The 17,087-nt window shown below is 39.9% G+C and overlaps 2 protein-coding genes across 2 annotated transcripts; both read left to right on the plus strand.

The window, feature by feature from the left end:
* The first annotated feature begins 261 nt into the window (after positions 1-261).
* Positions 262-7,226, plus strand: MEF14 (Phosphoglycerate mutase family protein). The gene is made up of 2 exons (XM_077356030.1): positions 262-966; positions 6,286-7,226. The coding sequence occupies exons 1-2, from the start codon at positions 427-429 to the stop codon at positions 6,967-6,969; spliced, it is 1,224 nt and encodes a 407-aa protein (XP_077212145.1). The 5' UTR covers positions 262-426; the 3' UTR covers positions 6,970-7,226.
* A 4,597-nt stretch (positions 7,227-11,823) lies between these two features.
* On the plus strand, positions 11,824-15,938 carry LOC143845487 (Tetratricopeptide repeat (TPR)-like superfamily protein). The gene is made up of 3 exons (XM_077353854.1): positions 11,824-12,263; positions 13,202-13,682; positions 14,388-15,938. The coding sequence occupies exons 1-3, from the start codon at positions 11,836-11,838 to the stop codon at positions 15,429-15,431; spliced, it is 1,953 nt and encodes a 650-aa protein (XP_077209969.1). The 5' UTR covers positions 11,824-11,835; the 3' UTR covers positions 15,432-15,938.
* The last annotated feature ends 1,149 nt before the right edge of the window (positions 15,939-17,087 follow it).

Genomic DNA, 17,087 nt, shown 5'->3' on the forward strand with positions numbered 1-17,087 from the left:
ATATTTTACAGCCTACACCATAGGATGATCCGAACCGTCCATAAAAAAAAATGTACTGAATATTTTACAGCCTACACCATAGGATGATCCGAACCGTCCATTTAATGGGCGACAATATAAATTGATTGTTCCCAAAAAATATTTTACAGAATATAGTCCTTTGTTCACGCACGTGCAATGCACGTGCGTTTTACTAGTCTCAAATCTCAAAAAACGTATGAAAAACTTCGAGTTACAGTGGTGTGAATTATCCTAGAAGGGGTGCGAATTTATCATCTACAGAATAGGAAAGAAAGAAAATGGTTTCCAGATCTTCTCTTCCGACATCCAAGTCATAGATCTCGTTTCCGAGTTCAGAGAAAAAAACCCCTTTGAAGCTTTTGATTTCACAGAAAATGTAGCATTTTGTATTTTTTTTCATAGAAAATGGGTTCAGCTCAGTCCTCCCAAGAACGGGAAGGAGAAGAAGAAGAAGAACAAGAAGAGAACGGAACAGAACGGAACGGAGAACCTGAGAAATCTTTCAAGAAGAAGAAGAAGGTTCTAGAACAAGAACCAGAGATCCTCCCCTGCCACGCGTCAGCATCTCCTCTCTCCCCTCAACTCTCCTCCATCGGAACGCCTCGTCTCGGACCGTCGATTAAGGTGTGGGACCCTTACAACGTACTCTCTCCACAGGGGGTTTTCTCTAGAAACTTCTCATCTGATGCCCTAGATGATGATCGGACGGTGGAGGTGTTTTTGATCAATCACGGGGAGTGTGGGGTCAGTGTGAGGCAGGATTTGATCGGCGGGAGGTGGCCGGATTTGGTTGCCGGAAGGTGGCCGGCGGCGGGGCTGACGGTGATCGGAAAAAGGCAGGCGAGGGCTCTGGCTGTGTTCCTCAAATCGCAGGGGGTCCGATTTGATGCTGTCTATTCTTCGCCGTTGGATCGGGCGAGGGAGACGGCTGGATCTGTTTGTCAGGTAATTCTAATTCAGTTGTTCAAAAGCTAGGGTTTTGTTTTGTTATTCTTCAGGGTTTTACTCTCTCGCTTTATATTGAATTTGATTATTTAGTCATTGAATTGTGAATTATTGTTTTGGTAAGTGCAATTGAATTGTGAATTGTATATATTTTATATTTTGTTTTGCTGTTTTGCTGTTTTGTATGGATTTACTTAACAAAGAGCTTTATCTCAGTGGTTTGTGTCAGCAATCAATTGACAAGTTTGTAGCAATAGTTTGATATATTTCAATATTTCAATATGTAATGGTTTGATCAACAGATTAATGAGAAATAGCAACTCATAAAAATTGTCTAGATTTAAAACTACATAATCTTGATTCTTGCTACCATGGGAGGTCTGAAGAAATTCATTCTGACATGTTGCGATGCACCGTAAATTGCGCTTCCTATTCATGGATGTCATGTTGTTAGTTTCCTTTTCAGTTAGTTTCCTTCTTTGCATAGGTGAGTATCCATAATAAGTATAAGTGCAGTTTGGCTATACTCATGATAGCCATACAATTTCCTTGGAGCTTGGAGGGCTGACACCTCACAGAGATCACGATTCTTCCTTTTCTATCTCTTGTCTTTCTACTTTGTTTACATATTTCAATAAGCTTTCATTGCTTGAACTTTGGTTCTTTCAGCATACACCATAATTGTCACGTTCTGTTTTGTTGTGTTTCTTTCCATTTCATCCGTATCGGATGCAAACAGGATGAACTGCTCTGTTCCGGATTAATTCTCACTGAGAATCTGGAAAAAATCTATATTCGGTTGTTTTTTCAAGTTTTCTATTTTAATGATTGTTTTATGGCTGTTTCAAGGGCATTTGATGTATTTTAACTCTCCCAAATGAATGACAAGTTTAAAAACACATCAAAACGCCTCATTTCTCTACTTTTCCAAAAGTCAAAAACTTTTTTTCCTAAAACCCCACCAAAACTTGAAGACGATGATATCTTGCCATTCTTTGTGCAATCTTGATGTGATCCGGCCCGAGAGAATGATTATTTTAGGATTGTTTCTATTTTGGACCAGTTTCTATTTTTGGAGTTCTTGCTATTTTTAGCATGCATATTACTATCCTAGATTTGAGGGCTGTCCATATCACCTAGGGCCCACTCCTCACTCATCTTTTATCACCTTTTTACCCTAGCCCAAATCATGCCCCCACCCTTGCCCCAGTGGCTTTCTTTTATCCCATTGGTGGTCTAATAAAGTGCACCACTTAAACATCCCAACCCCTTATAAAAGCCCCACGGACAGCACTAAGAGGGGATCTTGATTTTTTTCATGGAGTGAACTTTCTTCTTTTAGCAAGAGTAAAATCTTGGAAAATTTATTCTACATATATTATTTTCATTATTTATCAATAAACTTGGAGTGGATGCCAAAGTAACTTGTTTGTGTAGAAAAAGGGCAAGATTTACAGCCCGACTCCACCTCCTTTCTACCCAAGTACCGTTGGAATGTTCTTAAACTATGTAAGTATAAAGGAAAGAACAGTTTGTTACTAGTTTTTTCCATAGTTACCGGAAACTTCCTAGTGAGATGGGAAGATCGCTTTCCCGAAAACTCGCTTCGGTAGCTAAATCCTTCTTGCTTCCTAAATTTTGGGGAAGCGCGCTTCCTAGATGCTTTCTACACGTATCCTCTTAATTAAGAGTGTGCTTCCTATCGAACTGATTATTTATTCCTGAAAGAATATTTTCCCTTTTTTACTACGGCGAAGCAGTGTATTTAAAAAAGTTGTGCATTTAAAGCTTGAAAACTCATCTTAAGCTTCAAATGAAATAATGTGGTTATTTTTCCAAAAACTTAACGTTAACTATACATGAATAAAACATGTGAAACTATAAATTCCTAAAACTTGTAATTCTAATTAGTTGCAAAGTCTTCTTTTCTACTTTTTATCTTTACCTATGAACCCCTCCTCCCTAACCTATGATAATCCTTTCCGACTTTTTCTATGTACTTCTCGTTCACTTCCAATGTGGCTTCTTACATCCTTCATATTGACTTTCAATGATGCTTCCCAAACATTTTCTCTTTTCTTTCTTCGTAGTTTTTACTTCTCGCATTTTCTCTTTTCTAAACCCCTCGCTTCCCGCATCACTTCTCGCACTCGCTTCCCACTGTGGCAACTATGGTTTTTTTAATTGCTGCTGGGTTAGCAGTAGTTATTGCTTCTTGGTTGTGGTAATTTTCTGTCTTAAGAGATCTGCAAAAATGAAAAAAATAATTAGAATCAAGCAATGTAGGTGAGTCTAGAACTATTTGTGAAATTTATTGGATGAACATTTGAGACATGATTGTTCATGTTTATAATCCTTGGATTTGTGTGGATGGTTAAAACTCCATGCATATTTCCTGTAATCTAGTTTTTAGTGGAAGAACCTATGTAGTGGTTAATTAACACTTTGCGCTTGAAAATTTACAGCACGGATTATTTATTCTCCCTTGATGTGAAGCAAAAAATCCGTCATCTGAAACATTTTCCGTGGATACAAGAAAGGGTATTGTAGACTTTTGCCTGCAAATTAGGGACACATAGCATTCATTCACCTAGTTGAGAGGGAGTCTTAATATTATCATGACTGCTGTTCAGTTTGTTGGATGTCCATTTTTTAATGTCTTATGATAAATACAGGGCATTTATTTATAATTTTTGTTTTTCATTTAGTAATTGTTTATTAATGTTTCAAAAGGAAAACGATAAACCTAAATACAGTTATGTCCCAATAGAATTCGATGTCCTTTCTCAGTGTTAATGCGAACTGATAATGAATGATCTAAGTTGACTGTGGATGAGGCCTTTAGGGCATTTGGAGAAACACTATTGTTTGGAGTGGTGTATGAAACCTTGGTTGGTTTGGGAAATATTGGTATAGGATACCATGTCAATCATGAAGTTTTATTTTTATTCCCATTGGTTGGTTGCCATTTTCAATTTTTCTTTGCCTGTTCTCACCTCCAAGTCACCGATTTTCTTGAATTCGACCCAACTTGTAGGGGCTATTTTTTAAGGGTTTGGTTAAAGTTAAAGCCTTTGCACTAGATATGTTGTGGAATATCCAGTTGCACCTAATCAAAGTGGCTTGTTAGAGGGTGGTACATTTGCGATGGTTTTGGTGGCTTTGGTGAAAGTTGAGCCCTTTGCACTAGATGTGTAATGGGCATCCAGTTACACCTAATCAAAGTGGCTTTCTTATAGGGTGGAACATTTGAGATGGTTTTGTGATGGTAATGAGGTGTTTGATGCAGCTCACAAGTTGGTTCTGCAAATTGGACCATTAGAATTGATCTGGAAAAGGCTTATGATCTCAATGAATGGCCCTTTTTAGGTGCATGCTAGTGATATAGGCTTCAATCTTGTTAACTAACCAACTTCTCCAAAAGCTTAAGCTGTTGGAAAAAGGCGTTATTTATCTTTTATACTTTAACTCTCCCCCGCACATGTGGCCCACCTGGTACATGTGGTCCCACTTTGGGCCGATCATCGCATGTGGATTTTTGCTATCCGGGAGGTTTGAACTCGAGACCTTTGGCTTTGATACCATGTTAACTAACCAACTTCTCCAAAAGCTTAAGCTGTTGGAGAAAGGCATTATTTTTCTTTTATACTTTAACAAATCTTATGTGGAGGAAGTGGATATGGTTTTGCGTGTCCATTATGTGTTTCTCTGTTCTAATCAATAGTAGCAAGTTGGCTGCTTTGATTTCTTGGTATATATGCCAAGAACATAGTTTTAAAACTCCTCTGCGTCATCGTGGACTCCCCCGAGTCGACTCCCTTTTCCCTTGGACGCGTTCCGCATTTTCCCCTACAGAGTCAATAAAAACTCCTTTGGCACTCTTGAGTTATAACTGCGTCAACCGAGTACTTAGTTGCGTCGACCGCATTCTTGGCCGCGTCTGCGCTGAGTCAAGGATTTTTCTTCGGCCGTGTTCCGAGTTGCATCCACATTTTTAAACACCGGCCAAGATGATTTTCTATCTCCTCTTTTCACCCTTTGTGCAGAATTCATTAGCTCTATTTTTGGGGTTGGTATTGTGCAACCTGGTTCACCGCATTGAGGCAGTGGTTGGTGGTCCAATGGCCGCTCGCCTTCAGTTTATTGATGACATAATGACATTTGCTTAGCACTCTTTTACACTAGACTGAACATCTCTGATCAAGGTGGGTATTATCTGTGGAATTCATATTGACACAGATACTGTTCAGGATTTTGCTAATTCTTCCCTTGGCATATTATCTTGTACTACAATTGGGTTGGTTTTGCTTTCAGGTCTTTCTCAAAGAAGCTCAGGTTGCCGCTGCCCGTGTTCTGTATGAATGGCCCATCTTTATTTTACATTGGTTTTCACTCACTAATAAACACATTTGAGCAGTTTATATTATTAGTCATCTTAACCCTAATACATGAGTTGTAATGCTATTCTATATTCCTCAGCGCTCACAAATGGTACTTTTATTTGTTAATATAGTTGCTCGCTCATTAAATATACTTGGGTGAACCTTCTCTAATATGCTATTCAAATTGCTGAGTAGATCAAATTATTACTTAAAATGCAAATTATTTGCTGAGTAGATCAAAATTACTTAAGACCATTTGACCAGACTGAGAAACAGATGTAGGAAGAAATGTGAAACATTTGTTCTATTCCTTGTGGCAATCATCATCTCTTTTCATACTTGCCAAGTTATTTCTTGGCTTCCTTTTTCTTCTTTATCTGTTGTTCAATTGCCTGATCCTCTCATTTTGGATCTTCACATCCAGGCCGACGAGGCATTGGAATTCTATATTGAATTTATAGTGATAAGATCCTGAATCAAGTATCTCTGTATCATGTTAGAAAATCCTTTAGGCCATGTTTGGCAACCATGAATTTTTTTTCATGATAAATTAAGTTTCTCAAGTTGTGGGAGAAGCGTAGGGCTGGTGGGAGAAGGTGAGATTTGAGAGGGCACAAATGAGTAGAGGGTGAGAAGAGCCCGAAAACAAGGAAACCAAAAACTCCAATCAAAATATGATCGATTTTTCCTTGTTTTTTATTCACTTATCATCCTCTACTCATACATGCCCTCTCAAATCTCTCCTTCCACCCACCCTACCCTTCTCACTCCTTGAGAAACTAAATTTATGATGAAAAAAAAATTCATGGTTGCCAAACATGGCCTCACTGTGAGCATGCCAAACAATCCATGTTATGTTCTGTTACATATTTATACGTATGCAATATATACTATCTTGTCATCTTGAACTGTATACTAAACGCATGAAATTCTACAGGAATTGAATTTTTCCGAGGAACAAATACAATCTTCGGATGCCCTAATCGAGATGAGTCAAGGTCAGTGGGAGGGCTGCCTCCGATCAGAAATATACACCCCTGATATTATCAGCTTGATAGATAGATCCCAGCCTGATTTTTCCCCACCATCTGGAGAATCACTCCGGCAGGTGGAGTTCCGAATGATCGAATTCCTCAACACCTTGGTTTTAAGAATTCGAGAAAAGCAGAGAACAGTAAATTCATCACTGTTTCAGAACGAAACCAAGGGATTTTCACCTAACTCTCAGATTCTCTCCAACTCCATTCAAGACCGAGATGGGTCCGCTCACCCACAATGGGATTTGCTTCACAGGCACCGACAAGGACTTTTGAGAAAAAAATCCGGCAAAAGCAGGCTCCAGTTTGTAACAATGGGAGATAACGAGGCCGAAGAGGAGTTCTCTCCCACAGAAACAAACCATGGCCACCTTCGCGAAGTGAATGGTCAAAGCTACTCAGTAGGGATTTTCACTCATGAAATTCCAATTAAGTGTATTATCACAGCCCTGCTTGGGTGTAGTCCAGCAATGTCTCATCGGATTTGTATAGATGAATCTTCGACGACAGTTTTACGGCATTCAGTAAGGACAGGTTGGCAGATTAAGCGGCTGAACGATACTGCGCATCTGAGGCTTTTATAGGCAGAAATGGGAGAAGCAAAGAAGCTTCATTTCTTATGGTGATTGTTGTTGATTATTGACTCTATTTACATTCTTCTGGGTGATTGTTTTGTAATATCAGATTTCCAAGATTTGTAGTTTACTTGGATCCAATTTTCTGGGGCTTAAAAGCTCGGCGTTGTCGGGTACTCAATTTTGCATTCGACAAGTATGTATAAGTTGTATTAGTTAATAAAAAAAAAAAAACTATTCGAATAGTGATGGGCCGATTTCTGATCTGGGTTTTTTTTTTCACTGCCAGTTTGGCTCAAGAACTAATGCTGCTAATTCCATTCATTCATCAATAAGGTCTTTTTATTAGAGCAGAGTGATTGAGAAGAAAATATGGAGTTTCTTTTCGGCTATCCCTGTGTTTCCACACTCAACTTCAATAGATACAGGGGTTGGAGCTGTCCCTTTAAAAAAAAATTTCTTCATTTTTTGTGGCATTTCTGTGGAATCAGCGAATTCTTAAATAACCACCTCTCTTTCAAGGGCATACAGAAGCTCACCTATTATTATTTGCAAAAAATCAACGTAAACAACTCAAAATTTTATTGTTTTATTCTGTTGTCTTTTTTTTGTAAGATGTTTTTTGTTTTTTCTTCTTGTCCAGATTCTAGGGATTTCTTTTCATTTTTTCTATTTTCATTATTTTCTTGTGCATCTACCACAAATTTTATTATAATTTTCCTTTCTTCCCCATCTTTAATTTTTCTTCCTCGAATTTTAAGTGCATTTTATCTGGTTTTTTTTTTTTATTAATTTCTATTTTATCATAAAATTTGAGTTTTTAACTTTTCTTAATCGTTTATGAAGGACTGAGATTAATTTCACTTAAAATCATTTTATTTAATCTCAACCCTTACAAAAAAGAGTGAATGGATGATCTCTAAGTAACACACTCAGCTCCACTGACCGCGACCTTTATTTAGGTTTAATATTATCTCCAAATAGTACATGTAAATAAGAGGAATGATAGATACAAGGGAGCCCTTGCATAAAGAGCCGCAAAAGGGCTCTTGATTGGATTCACGTCATCAAATGTAACTGATTTTACGTTTTCAATTGATTTTACAACCATAGAAGCTCAGCTCAAAACTGCCCAGATGTAACTGAAAATGACGTGGATCCAATGAAAGGCCCTTTTGCTGCTCTTTATGCGAGGGCTCCCTTGTATCTATCATTGCTTATTAAAATTATTATAGTCAATATTGGTTAATAATCATATTTAACTTTAAAACCATTTTTTAAATGGCAGCAATATTATTAATAAAAGGGGAATAGACCCTGCGACCGAGACGGTCAAAGATACAACCAGAAAACATACAAGACTAAGAATACAAGCTAGAGCAATAGACAGATTAAGGAGGAAGTCAAAGATTTCTAGCCACTCTCTTGAAACTCCTTCCTTGGCTAGACCATCTGCTTCTGAGTTGTCACTTCTTCTAACATGCTCTAAGGAGATTGGAGATCTGGCTATCCGATCCTGGATCTTGTCAAACCAGTGGGCAAATCTCCACGGATCAGTGAGAGACCCCTGTAGCCATCTAATAACGGTGAGGGAATCCTCTTCAACTATTAATTAATCGAAGAGAATAATGAACTGCAACCCTTGAAGTAATGTTGTGATCGAAGAGTCTCTCATACCCAACGGCCCCGAGAATGCTAGGGACGGGACCCCTAATCATCTCTTAGAAGACCTACTCTTGCTGGGCCCGGGTTGCTCATGCTCGACCCATCAAAGTTCAATTTCAACTTGCCCGCCTTTGACGGAACCCACTCGCTATTGGGTACCTGATTTTGCTTACTACTAGTGCAGACTTCTTTCCAACCATACCATAAGTCATTAGCTGAGACGAATCTTGAGACGAATCTAAAGCCTGGGAAGATTTTTATCCAAGCAATGGTTAAGGCACGCCTTGGTGTGGATACAGTGAGATCTTTTAACCAGCCCTTGAATACCTTAGCATTTCTTTCTTTCCATAATACCCTAATAGTGGGTAGGATGATCACCTTCCAAAGAATTTTTCCTCTTTTCAAGGCATGAAGGACCAACTTTCCAACATATCCACACATTTGAGGGGGAAAACCCACGATATGCCAAACCTGCTTATTATTTTGTCCTATACCTCCCTAGCAACCTGACGGTGCAGGAGTATATGGTCAACTAACCCCCTACCTAGACCTGGCAAGAAGTGACTCGGACCTGCGGGTTGACCCGGCCCGCCCGTAATTTCTAAGTCCGGGTCACTAAATTATGACCCATTTTATAATGACCCGCGGGTGCCCGTAAAAAAATTGGAAATTGTTTTTAGCGTAGATATAGGCGCCAACTGTTTTGAGCATTCCCAAACGTCGTTTACCTTCCCCAAAAGTTATATTGCAAATCTCTTCCCATTGGACCGATATTATAGATTTATAGTACGTGGCGGAGGACCTTTTACCTTCCCCAAGCACCTTTTACCATTCCAAACGTCAAAAAGGGTTTCTCCTAGTTGACCCTGCCCGTACGGGCCGGGTGCGGGTCCACACTTCGTGACCCGTAAATTTTCCGGGTCATTTTTTACCCGGACCCATACGGGTCAGGTCAAACCTCCTTCTGCCTCGACACATATCATATTAAAAGAAATGGTAGATAGATATCTATCATTCCTCCCCTTTTGTCTATCGTTGCTCTTATCTATCATTCCTCCCCTTTTGTCTATCATTGCTCTCATATTAAATCATGTTACATCTAGATCTTAGCATACAAGATAGATATTTTGCAAATAATAGAACTTCAAAAAACTTACGAAAAAACAAAAAGGAACGAAAGGAAACCCAAGGTTACATAAGCAACGAGGATTCTTTCCACTATCATTGGTTTACTTTCTAAGAAAATTTTTATTGAAAAACTTTTTTCCTCTAGAAATTCCATAACCTCTTTCACCCTTTTTACTCGGGAAATGATATTTACACCCCTTTTGATCACCAGGGACACCCATTGCCAGTGTACTTTGCAATCATAGCCACTGGATTTTTCTGACATTTAGTACATTAGCCTCCTTTTTGTCATTGATCCACAGACGTTGGTTGTCCCTGGTGATCAAAAGGGGCGTAAATATCACTTCCCTTTTACTCTTATATTATATATGGTGGAGCCCACTATTTTACATAGCGTAGAGCCCAACAATGAGAAGTGATATATTGGCCCCCTTTTTTACCTGGGACAACCAGTTGCAGTGTATCAATGACTGAAGAGGAGCTGGTGCACTTCATGTGGGAAGGATTTAGGGCTGGCAATTTCACTTGTGGAAACGGGGATCCGCCCCACACGGGGCGGGGACGGGGACAATTCCTCGAATAGGGGCGGGGCGGGACGGGGATGGGGTGGAGATGGACCTACCCGGCCAACCCCGTTTAAATATGCAAGCCATTATCAATATCCTCTTATTTTAGTAATGTTTTAGTATTTTTTTGTTAACAGTAAATATTTCTTTTAGGCTAGTGATATTGGCACTTCCATATTTTGATAAGTGAACAAACATGGCTTGTCTTTTTCTTTTTTATGGGAGTTAAAAAGTTTTTTTGAGATGAGGATTTTTTGTGCGGGGCGGGGGTGGATTCCCCGCCATCCCCGAAACGGGGCGGGGAATTTTTCCTTCCTACGGGGCGGGGATGCAACATCCGGCCCCGCCCCGTTGCCAGCCCTAGAAGGATTCAATAGACCTGACTACTACGTACACTATATAGTTGGATGTCCCATGTAAAAGGGGCAAATTTATAATTTGGGATAGTTACATTTACACCCCCTCTAGTTTCTAACACACCCACTTCCACCCCTATAGTTTAAAAAGTGACAAATACACCCCTGTAGTTTCAATTTGTTTAAGGTTTGCCCATACCCGAATCTAAAGCGTTTGGTAGTGTTTGGATTCGGGTATCGGCCCACATTATTTGGATGATCCAAAGCGTTCATTTGATGGGTCCTGACATAGATAGGATGTGCCCAAAAATCCAGCTCCATCGGATCATCCTAACCCTTCAATCTATGGACGAACCTTCAGTTGAGGGGGCAAACCTTAAACAAATTGAAACTACAGGGGTGTATTTGTCACTTTTTAAACTATAGGAGTGGAAGTGGATGTGTCAGAAACTAGAGGGGGTGTAAATGTAATTATCCCTTATAATTTTTTCCCCCAACAATTTATAACTATGCGTAGCATGAGTGGGACCAATAATTTTACACTTTCGGGCCCACCATCTCCATAAAATCCATGCATAATGTGGGGCCTACCATTTTATACCTCATGTTATTGATGGGATGGGATCACTACTTTACACTACATGTTTGCTTATGAGGTGACGCCTATCACCCTTTCTACCCAAACTCATGCATAGTATATGCAGGGTGGAGCGAGGAATTTACACTTTGGGGCCAGACTAATTTACACTTGCCTGAATTGGTCATTTGGGTCCGCCCACAACCCACTATAGGATGATCCAAACTGTCCATTTGATGAGCCACAACCACAACCACAACGTAAGTAGTTTGTGCTCACAAAATCATTTTCCATAGGATGATCACCGCCTTCCGATCTATAGTGGATTCCATAATATGCAGTTCCTCAATAGATTATAGATCGGATGGCTCAGATCATCCTATGGAAATGATTTTTCGGAGACAACCTACTTACGTTGTGGCCCATCAAATGGACGGTTTGGATTATCCTATAGTGTGGCCCACCATATCTGATTAGACTGACGTCTACCAATACTCTCATAGACTTCTTTTTAGTGGGTCCCTCCCATCCCTAGCAACCGATAATCTTCCCTCTTCCTTTTCAAATCCAAAACCGCAAATAAATGAGGCGGTTCTTTTCCACCCCCACGAATTTACTCTCCCGCCCCCCAAACCCAAACCTCTCCATCTTCTTTAACAAATACATCGACAAAACCCAAATCTATTCTTGGAATTCCGCCATTGCCGACCTAGCTCGAAGTGGCAACTCCCTCGAAGCCCTAATTACCTTTTTTTCACTCGGAAAGTTCTCTCTAAAACCCAATTTCTCTTCCTTCCCTTGTGCTATCAAATCTTGCGCCGATCTCTCCGCACTAAAACCCGGAAAGCAAATCCATCTCCAAGCTCTAATCTTAGGGTTTGAATCCGATGTCTTTATTTCATCCGCTCTGCTTGATATGTATGTGGAATGTGGTGAATTGGATGATGCACGCAAACTGTTCGACGAAATTCCTCACCGGAATGTTGTCTCATGGACATCTATGATTAAAGGGTACTGTGAAACAAGCAATTAGTTCAATGAGTTGGGGTATTATTTAATCATTTATACTTCAACACCTGACCCCTATTTTTTGGGTTGACCCCTACACGTGGATTTTTCATATCAAGGAGTTGTTGGATTTTGAACTCATGAGCTAGTGTGAGGCAATAGCTCTTATACCATGTCAAACAACCAATTACTCCAAAAGCTTAAGTTGTTACTTGTTAGAGTTGGTGTTATTCTCCCCTTCAGATGTGGCCCCTCATTTTTGGGTTGACCCTATAAGTGGATTTTTTAATATCAAGTAGTTGTTGGGTTATGAACCCATGACCTGCCCTGAGGATATAGCTCTGATACCATGTGAAACAACGAATTACTTCCAAAGCTTAAGTTGTTTTAGTTGGTGTTATTCAATCATTTATACTTCAGCACTCTCCCTCATGTGTGGCTCCTCTTTTTTTGGGTTGGCCATAACCTACTGTGAGGCAATACCTCTGATACCATGTGAAACAACCGATTACCCTGAAAGCTTAAGCTGTTATAGTTGGTCTTATTTAACCATTTATACTTCAACACTCCCCCTCACGTGTGGCCCTTTTGTTCTGGGTTGGCCATACGCGTGGATATTTATCAAGGGGTTGTTGGGTTTTGAACCCTAGACCGGTCGCGAGGCAATACCTCTTATACCATTTAAAACAACCAATTGCTCCAAAAGCTTAAGCTATTTGAGTTGGTGTTGTTTAATCATTTATACTTCAACACACACCCTCATGTGTGGCCCCTCTTTTTGGGTTGGCCATACACGTGGGTTTTTAATATCAAGGAGTTGTTGGGTTTTGAACCTGTGACCTACTGTGAGGCAATAACTCTGATACTATGTAAAACAACCAATTACTCCAAAAGCTCTAACTGTTAGAGTTGGTGTTATTTAATCATTTATACTTCAACAGGTATGTTCAGAATGACAAGAACCATCAAGCTTTATTGCTGTTTAAAAAGCTTCTGATAGACGAGAGCGAAAGAGATGTGGGGGATTTTTTGGTTGACAATGTGGCAGCAGTCACTGTTCTGTCTGCGTGTTCACGGGTTTCGGAGATGAGGATGACGAGGGGAGTTCATGGGTTTTTGGTAAAGAGGGGATTTGAAGGAGATGTAGGCGTGGGGAATACGCTGATGGACGCTTACGCGAAATGTAGGGATTTGAGTATTGCGAGGAAGGTGTTTGATGAAATGCCTGAGAGAGATGTCGTTTCTTGGAATTCAATGATTGCGGTTTATGCGCAGGACGGACACTCGGCGGAGGCATTGAAGGTATTCTCTCAGATGTTGGGTGGGAGGGATGTTGATTACAATGCGGTGACACTGTCGACGGTGTTGTTAGCCTGTGCACATTTGGGAGCACTGCAGCTGGGGAAGTGCATTCATGATCAGGTATATATTTGTTAAAAGTTAGGTGAGCTTCATTTGATTGAGAGTATTTTAGCCTCTTGCAATTGTTGTTTTTCTCTTCCTGTCCAATTAAAGTTTAATGATAAAAGACAAGTACAGAATATTCATCACCATCTTTTGTGTTTCACTAATGGCAAAAACTGTGATTTTGATGTCCACCCGTATGATTCCTTAAACACCATATGGTAGCAATCCCATATCTCAATTGGAAGGTGCTTTGTCTTGCAACCATGAGATTGTGAGTTCAAGTTTGCTTCCCTACCCCCCCAAAAAAAATCATATAGGAGCAAGCAAAAATACTGGTGGCTTGGTGATCCATATTGTTTGATCTATTTGGCTTACTATGAACGTCCATTCCTTACAAAAAATCCAATTCTTGATGATCCTACCCTCCAATTTGTGGTGACTATGAAGCACAAATTCTCTTGCAAACAGAGTTGTGTATGAACTAGAATCATGGAACAAAATATCGGCTGCTAGTATCAGATTTTTAGGGGCCTGATACAATTTGGACCACCCCTGCACTCGCGTAACTGTAGGTGTTTCATAGCCACTGTTTCAAAACTTCAAAAATCCGATACAATTTGGACCTCCCATGCACCTGCAAAACTGTAGGTATATCACAGTATCCATTATAATTTTGTACATAATGTGTTTATTTTGGTGTGATACTGATATTAAGTGTAGGTGATCAGGATGGGCCTGGAGGAGAACGTGTTCGTGGGCACTTCGGTTATTGACATGTACTGCAAATGTGGGAGAGTAGAGATGGCAAGGGGAGCATTTGACCGCATGAAGGAGAAGAATATAAAGTCATGGACTGCAATGGTTGCGGGTTACGGCATGCATGGCCGTGGCAAAGAAGCCCTAGAAGTGTTCTATAAGATGCAAGCGGAAGGTGTGAAACCAAACTACATAACATTTGTATCTGTCCTTGCTTCTTGTAGCCACGCCGGTCTAGTTGAAGAAGGTTGGCATTGGTTTAACACCATGAGAGAAGAGTTCAAAATTGATCCCGGGGTTGAACACTACGCGTGTATGGTTGATCTTCTTGGGCGTGCGGGCTGTCTCAATGAAGCTTATGATTTGATAAAGAGAATGAAAATTAGGCCTGATTTTGTGGTGTGGGGAGCTCTTCTTGCTGCGTGTAGGATTCATAAAAATGTTGAGCTTGGAGAGATTTCTGCAAGGAAATTGTTTGCATTGGACCCAAAAAATTGTGGGTACTATGTTTTGCTTTCGAATATATATGCCGATGCGAGAAGGTGGGATGATGTGGAAAGAATGAGAGTTTTGATGAAGAACAGAGGATTGGTTAAGGCCCCAGGATATAGTTTGGTAGAATTGAAGAGTAAAATTCATGTCTTTTTAGTTGGGGATAGGAAACATCCTCAACATGAAGAGATTTATCAGTATTTGGAAACCTTATATGTAAAGATGAAAGACGCTGGCTATGTTCCCGATACAAGATTGGTTCTTCATGATGTTGATCAAGAAGAGAAGGAAACAATCTTGCGTGTTCATAGTGAGAAACTTGCAGTTGCCTTTGGAATCATAAACACTGTTCCAGGGACAACGATCCATGTCATTAAGAACTTGAGGGTCTGTGGTGATTGTCATACTGCGATTAAATTGATTGCCAAGATTGTCGATAGAGAAATTGTTGTTAGAGATTCGAATCGGTTTCATCATTTTAAGGGTGGGTTTTGTTCTTGTGGGGATTATTGGTGAGATTATAGGACACTTTTCGGGGCAATTCTTACTGTAATTATGTGAACCAGAAGTCTTAAAACTGTACTCTTCAGCTGATAAGAAATGAGGACAATGGCAACCCATCAGATATCATCAGAGCAGATGACGACAAGAAATCGAGCTGGAAGTTCAGCCGATGAGTTTCGAAAGGCATTAGAGTCTATGCTGGTAATTGTTGGATCACACCATCGTGATTAGATTCCGAGAATCAGGTAATTTATTCCATGGATTAGACAGAATCTCTCCTGCAAGTTATTGATTGAAGGTGATTCTAGTAATGTTATTTCTTGGGCAAAGAGGCAATCTGGCAGCCCATGGCAGTCAGCTTCAGTCGTTCTCGAGATTACTGACCATCGTCTTGCAATTTCTTGTAAAATCCAGCATGGGCCAAGGTCGACTAATGAGGAAGAGGATATCTTGGCTAGGTAAGGTTTTTCTTTTTTCTTTTTGAAAATTGACATTTTATTAACAAAAAAGGTTAAGAGATCTGTTTTTTTTTAATTATTTATTAAATTGACATTCCTTCCCTATCTTGGCTAGGGAGGGAATTAAGAGATCTGTTTTAATGATTTGTGATCGCTTCCCTAGGTATAATAAAACTTGGTTTATCTCTTTGTATTTGGACACCTCCTCCCCCTCTTTTGTCTTAAAATTATTATTATAAAAAGAGGAATGATAGATGCAAGGGCTCTCTTTATACAAGGGCCGGAGAAGGACCCTTCTTTAGCCCTTGCATAAAGAGGGCCCTTGCATCTGTCATTCGTCTTATAGAAAAGATAGATACTATAAATTGAGGCAAGTTTCAGCCTGTAACCTCCAATATTCAGAACAGCACCATCACAAATGAAGTTAGTATGAGTCATTAGATACAGGAATAACAAAGCTTAGTCATGATTGTTCTTTCATGTCATGAGAGATTCATCACCTGAATGTAACTACAAGAAGTTGACACCAAAAAAAAAAACAAATAAAAGGAAAAGTCATCTGGAGGTGACATGAACTGTGCTATTGGAAACATAATAATATCGACGCGGAGTTGTGGGCACATTTCGTTTGCAATTTCATGATCAGAGATTCAGAGTTGAACCCACTAATCTTCTTATCAAACCTGTTGTGAAATTCTTCATGCCCGCAAAGATCTACTTGGTACATGCATGATGGAAATAGTAAAGCAAGCACAAATCGCAGAATGAAGACCCAAGTTTATATGGTTTGGCAAGGTTGCCTATCTTTGCTGGAGAGATTATCTTGCACAATGAGCGACAAGAATAATAGATTACAAGGGGATAATCACCAATCCCTTAACCCAATCTTTACACGCTAAACACTTGTAACCCAGAAGATCAAACCCAAGGGCACCCAACATCCAAGTGAGACTACTTTCACTTTCCACACGTTCAATTTATCTGTCGTGCAAGTGAGACCACTTTCACTTCCCACGCATTCAAGTAAAAGGGGTCTTTAACTTTTCAGAGAAACTTTATGTATGCAAAGTTTTGAACATATCCTCTGGTTTTCAGTGTGTACATGCATGATAGATTCAACAATTGCAATCGGCTGCCACAATCTCAAATGAACAGGGCAAAGACGTTTTAGGCAACCGATTGTGTCTTAGTCGGGTCAGATTTGGTGCGA

The sequence above is a fragment of the Tasmannia lanceolata genome, unplaced genomic scaffold (assembly GCF_043159265.1).
Source record: "Tasmannia lanceolata isolate RefF3 unplaced genomic scaffold, GAP_Taslan_0.1 ptg000015l, whole genome shotgun sequence".
Lineage (NCBI taxonomy): Eukaryota > Viridiplantae > Streptophyta > Magnoliopsida > Canellales > Winteraceae > Tasmannia > Tasmannia lanceolata.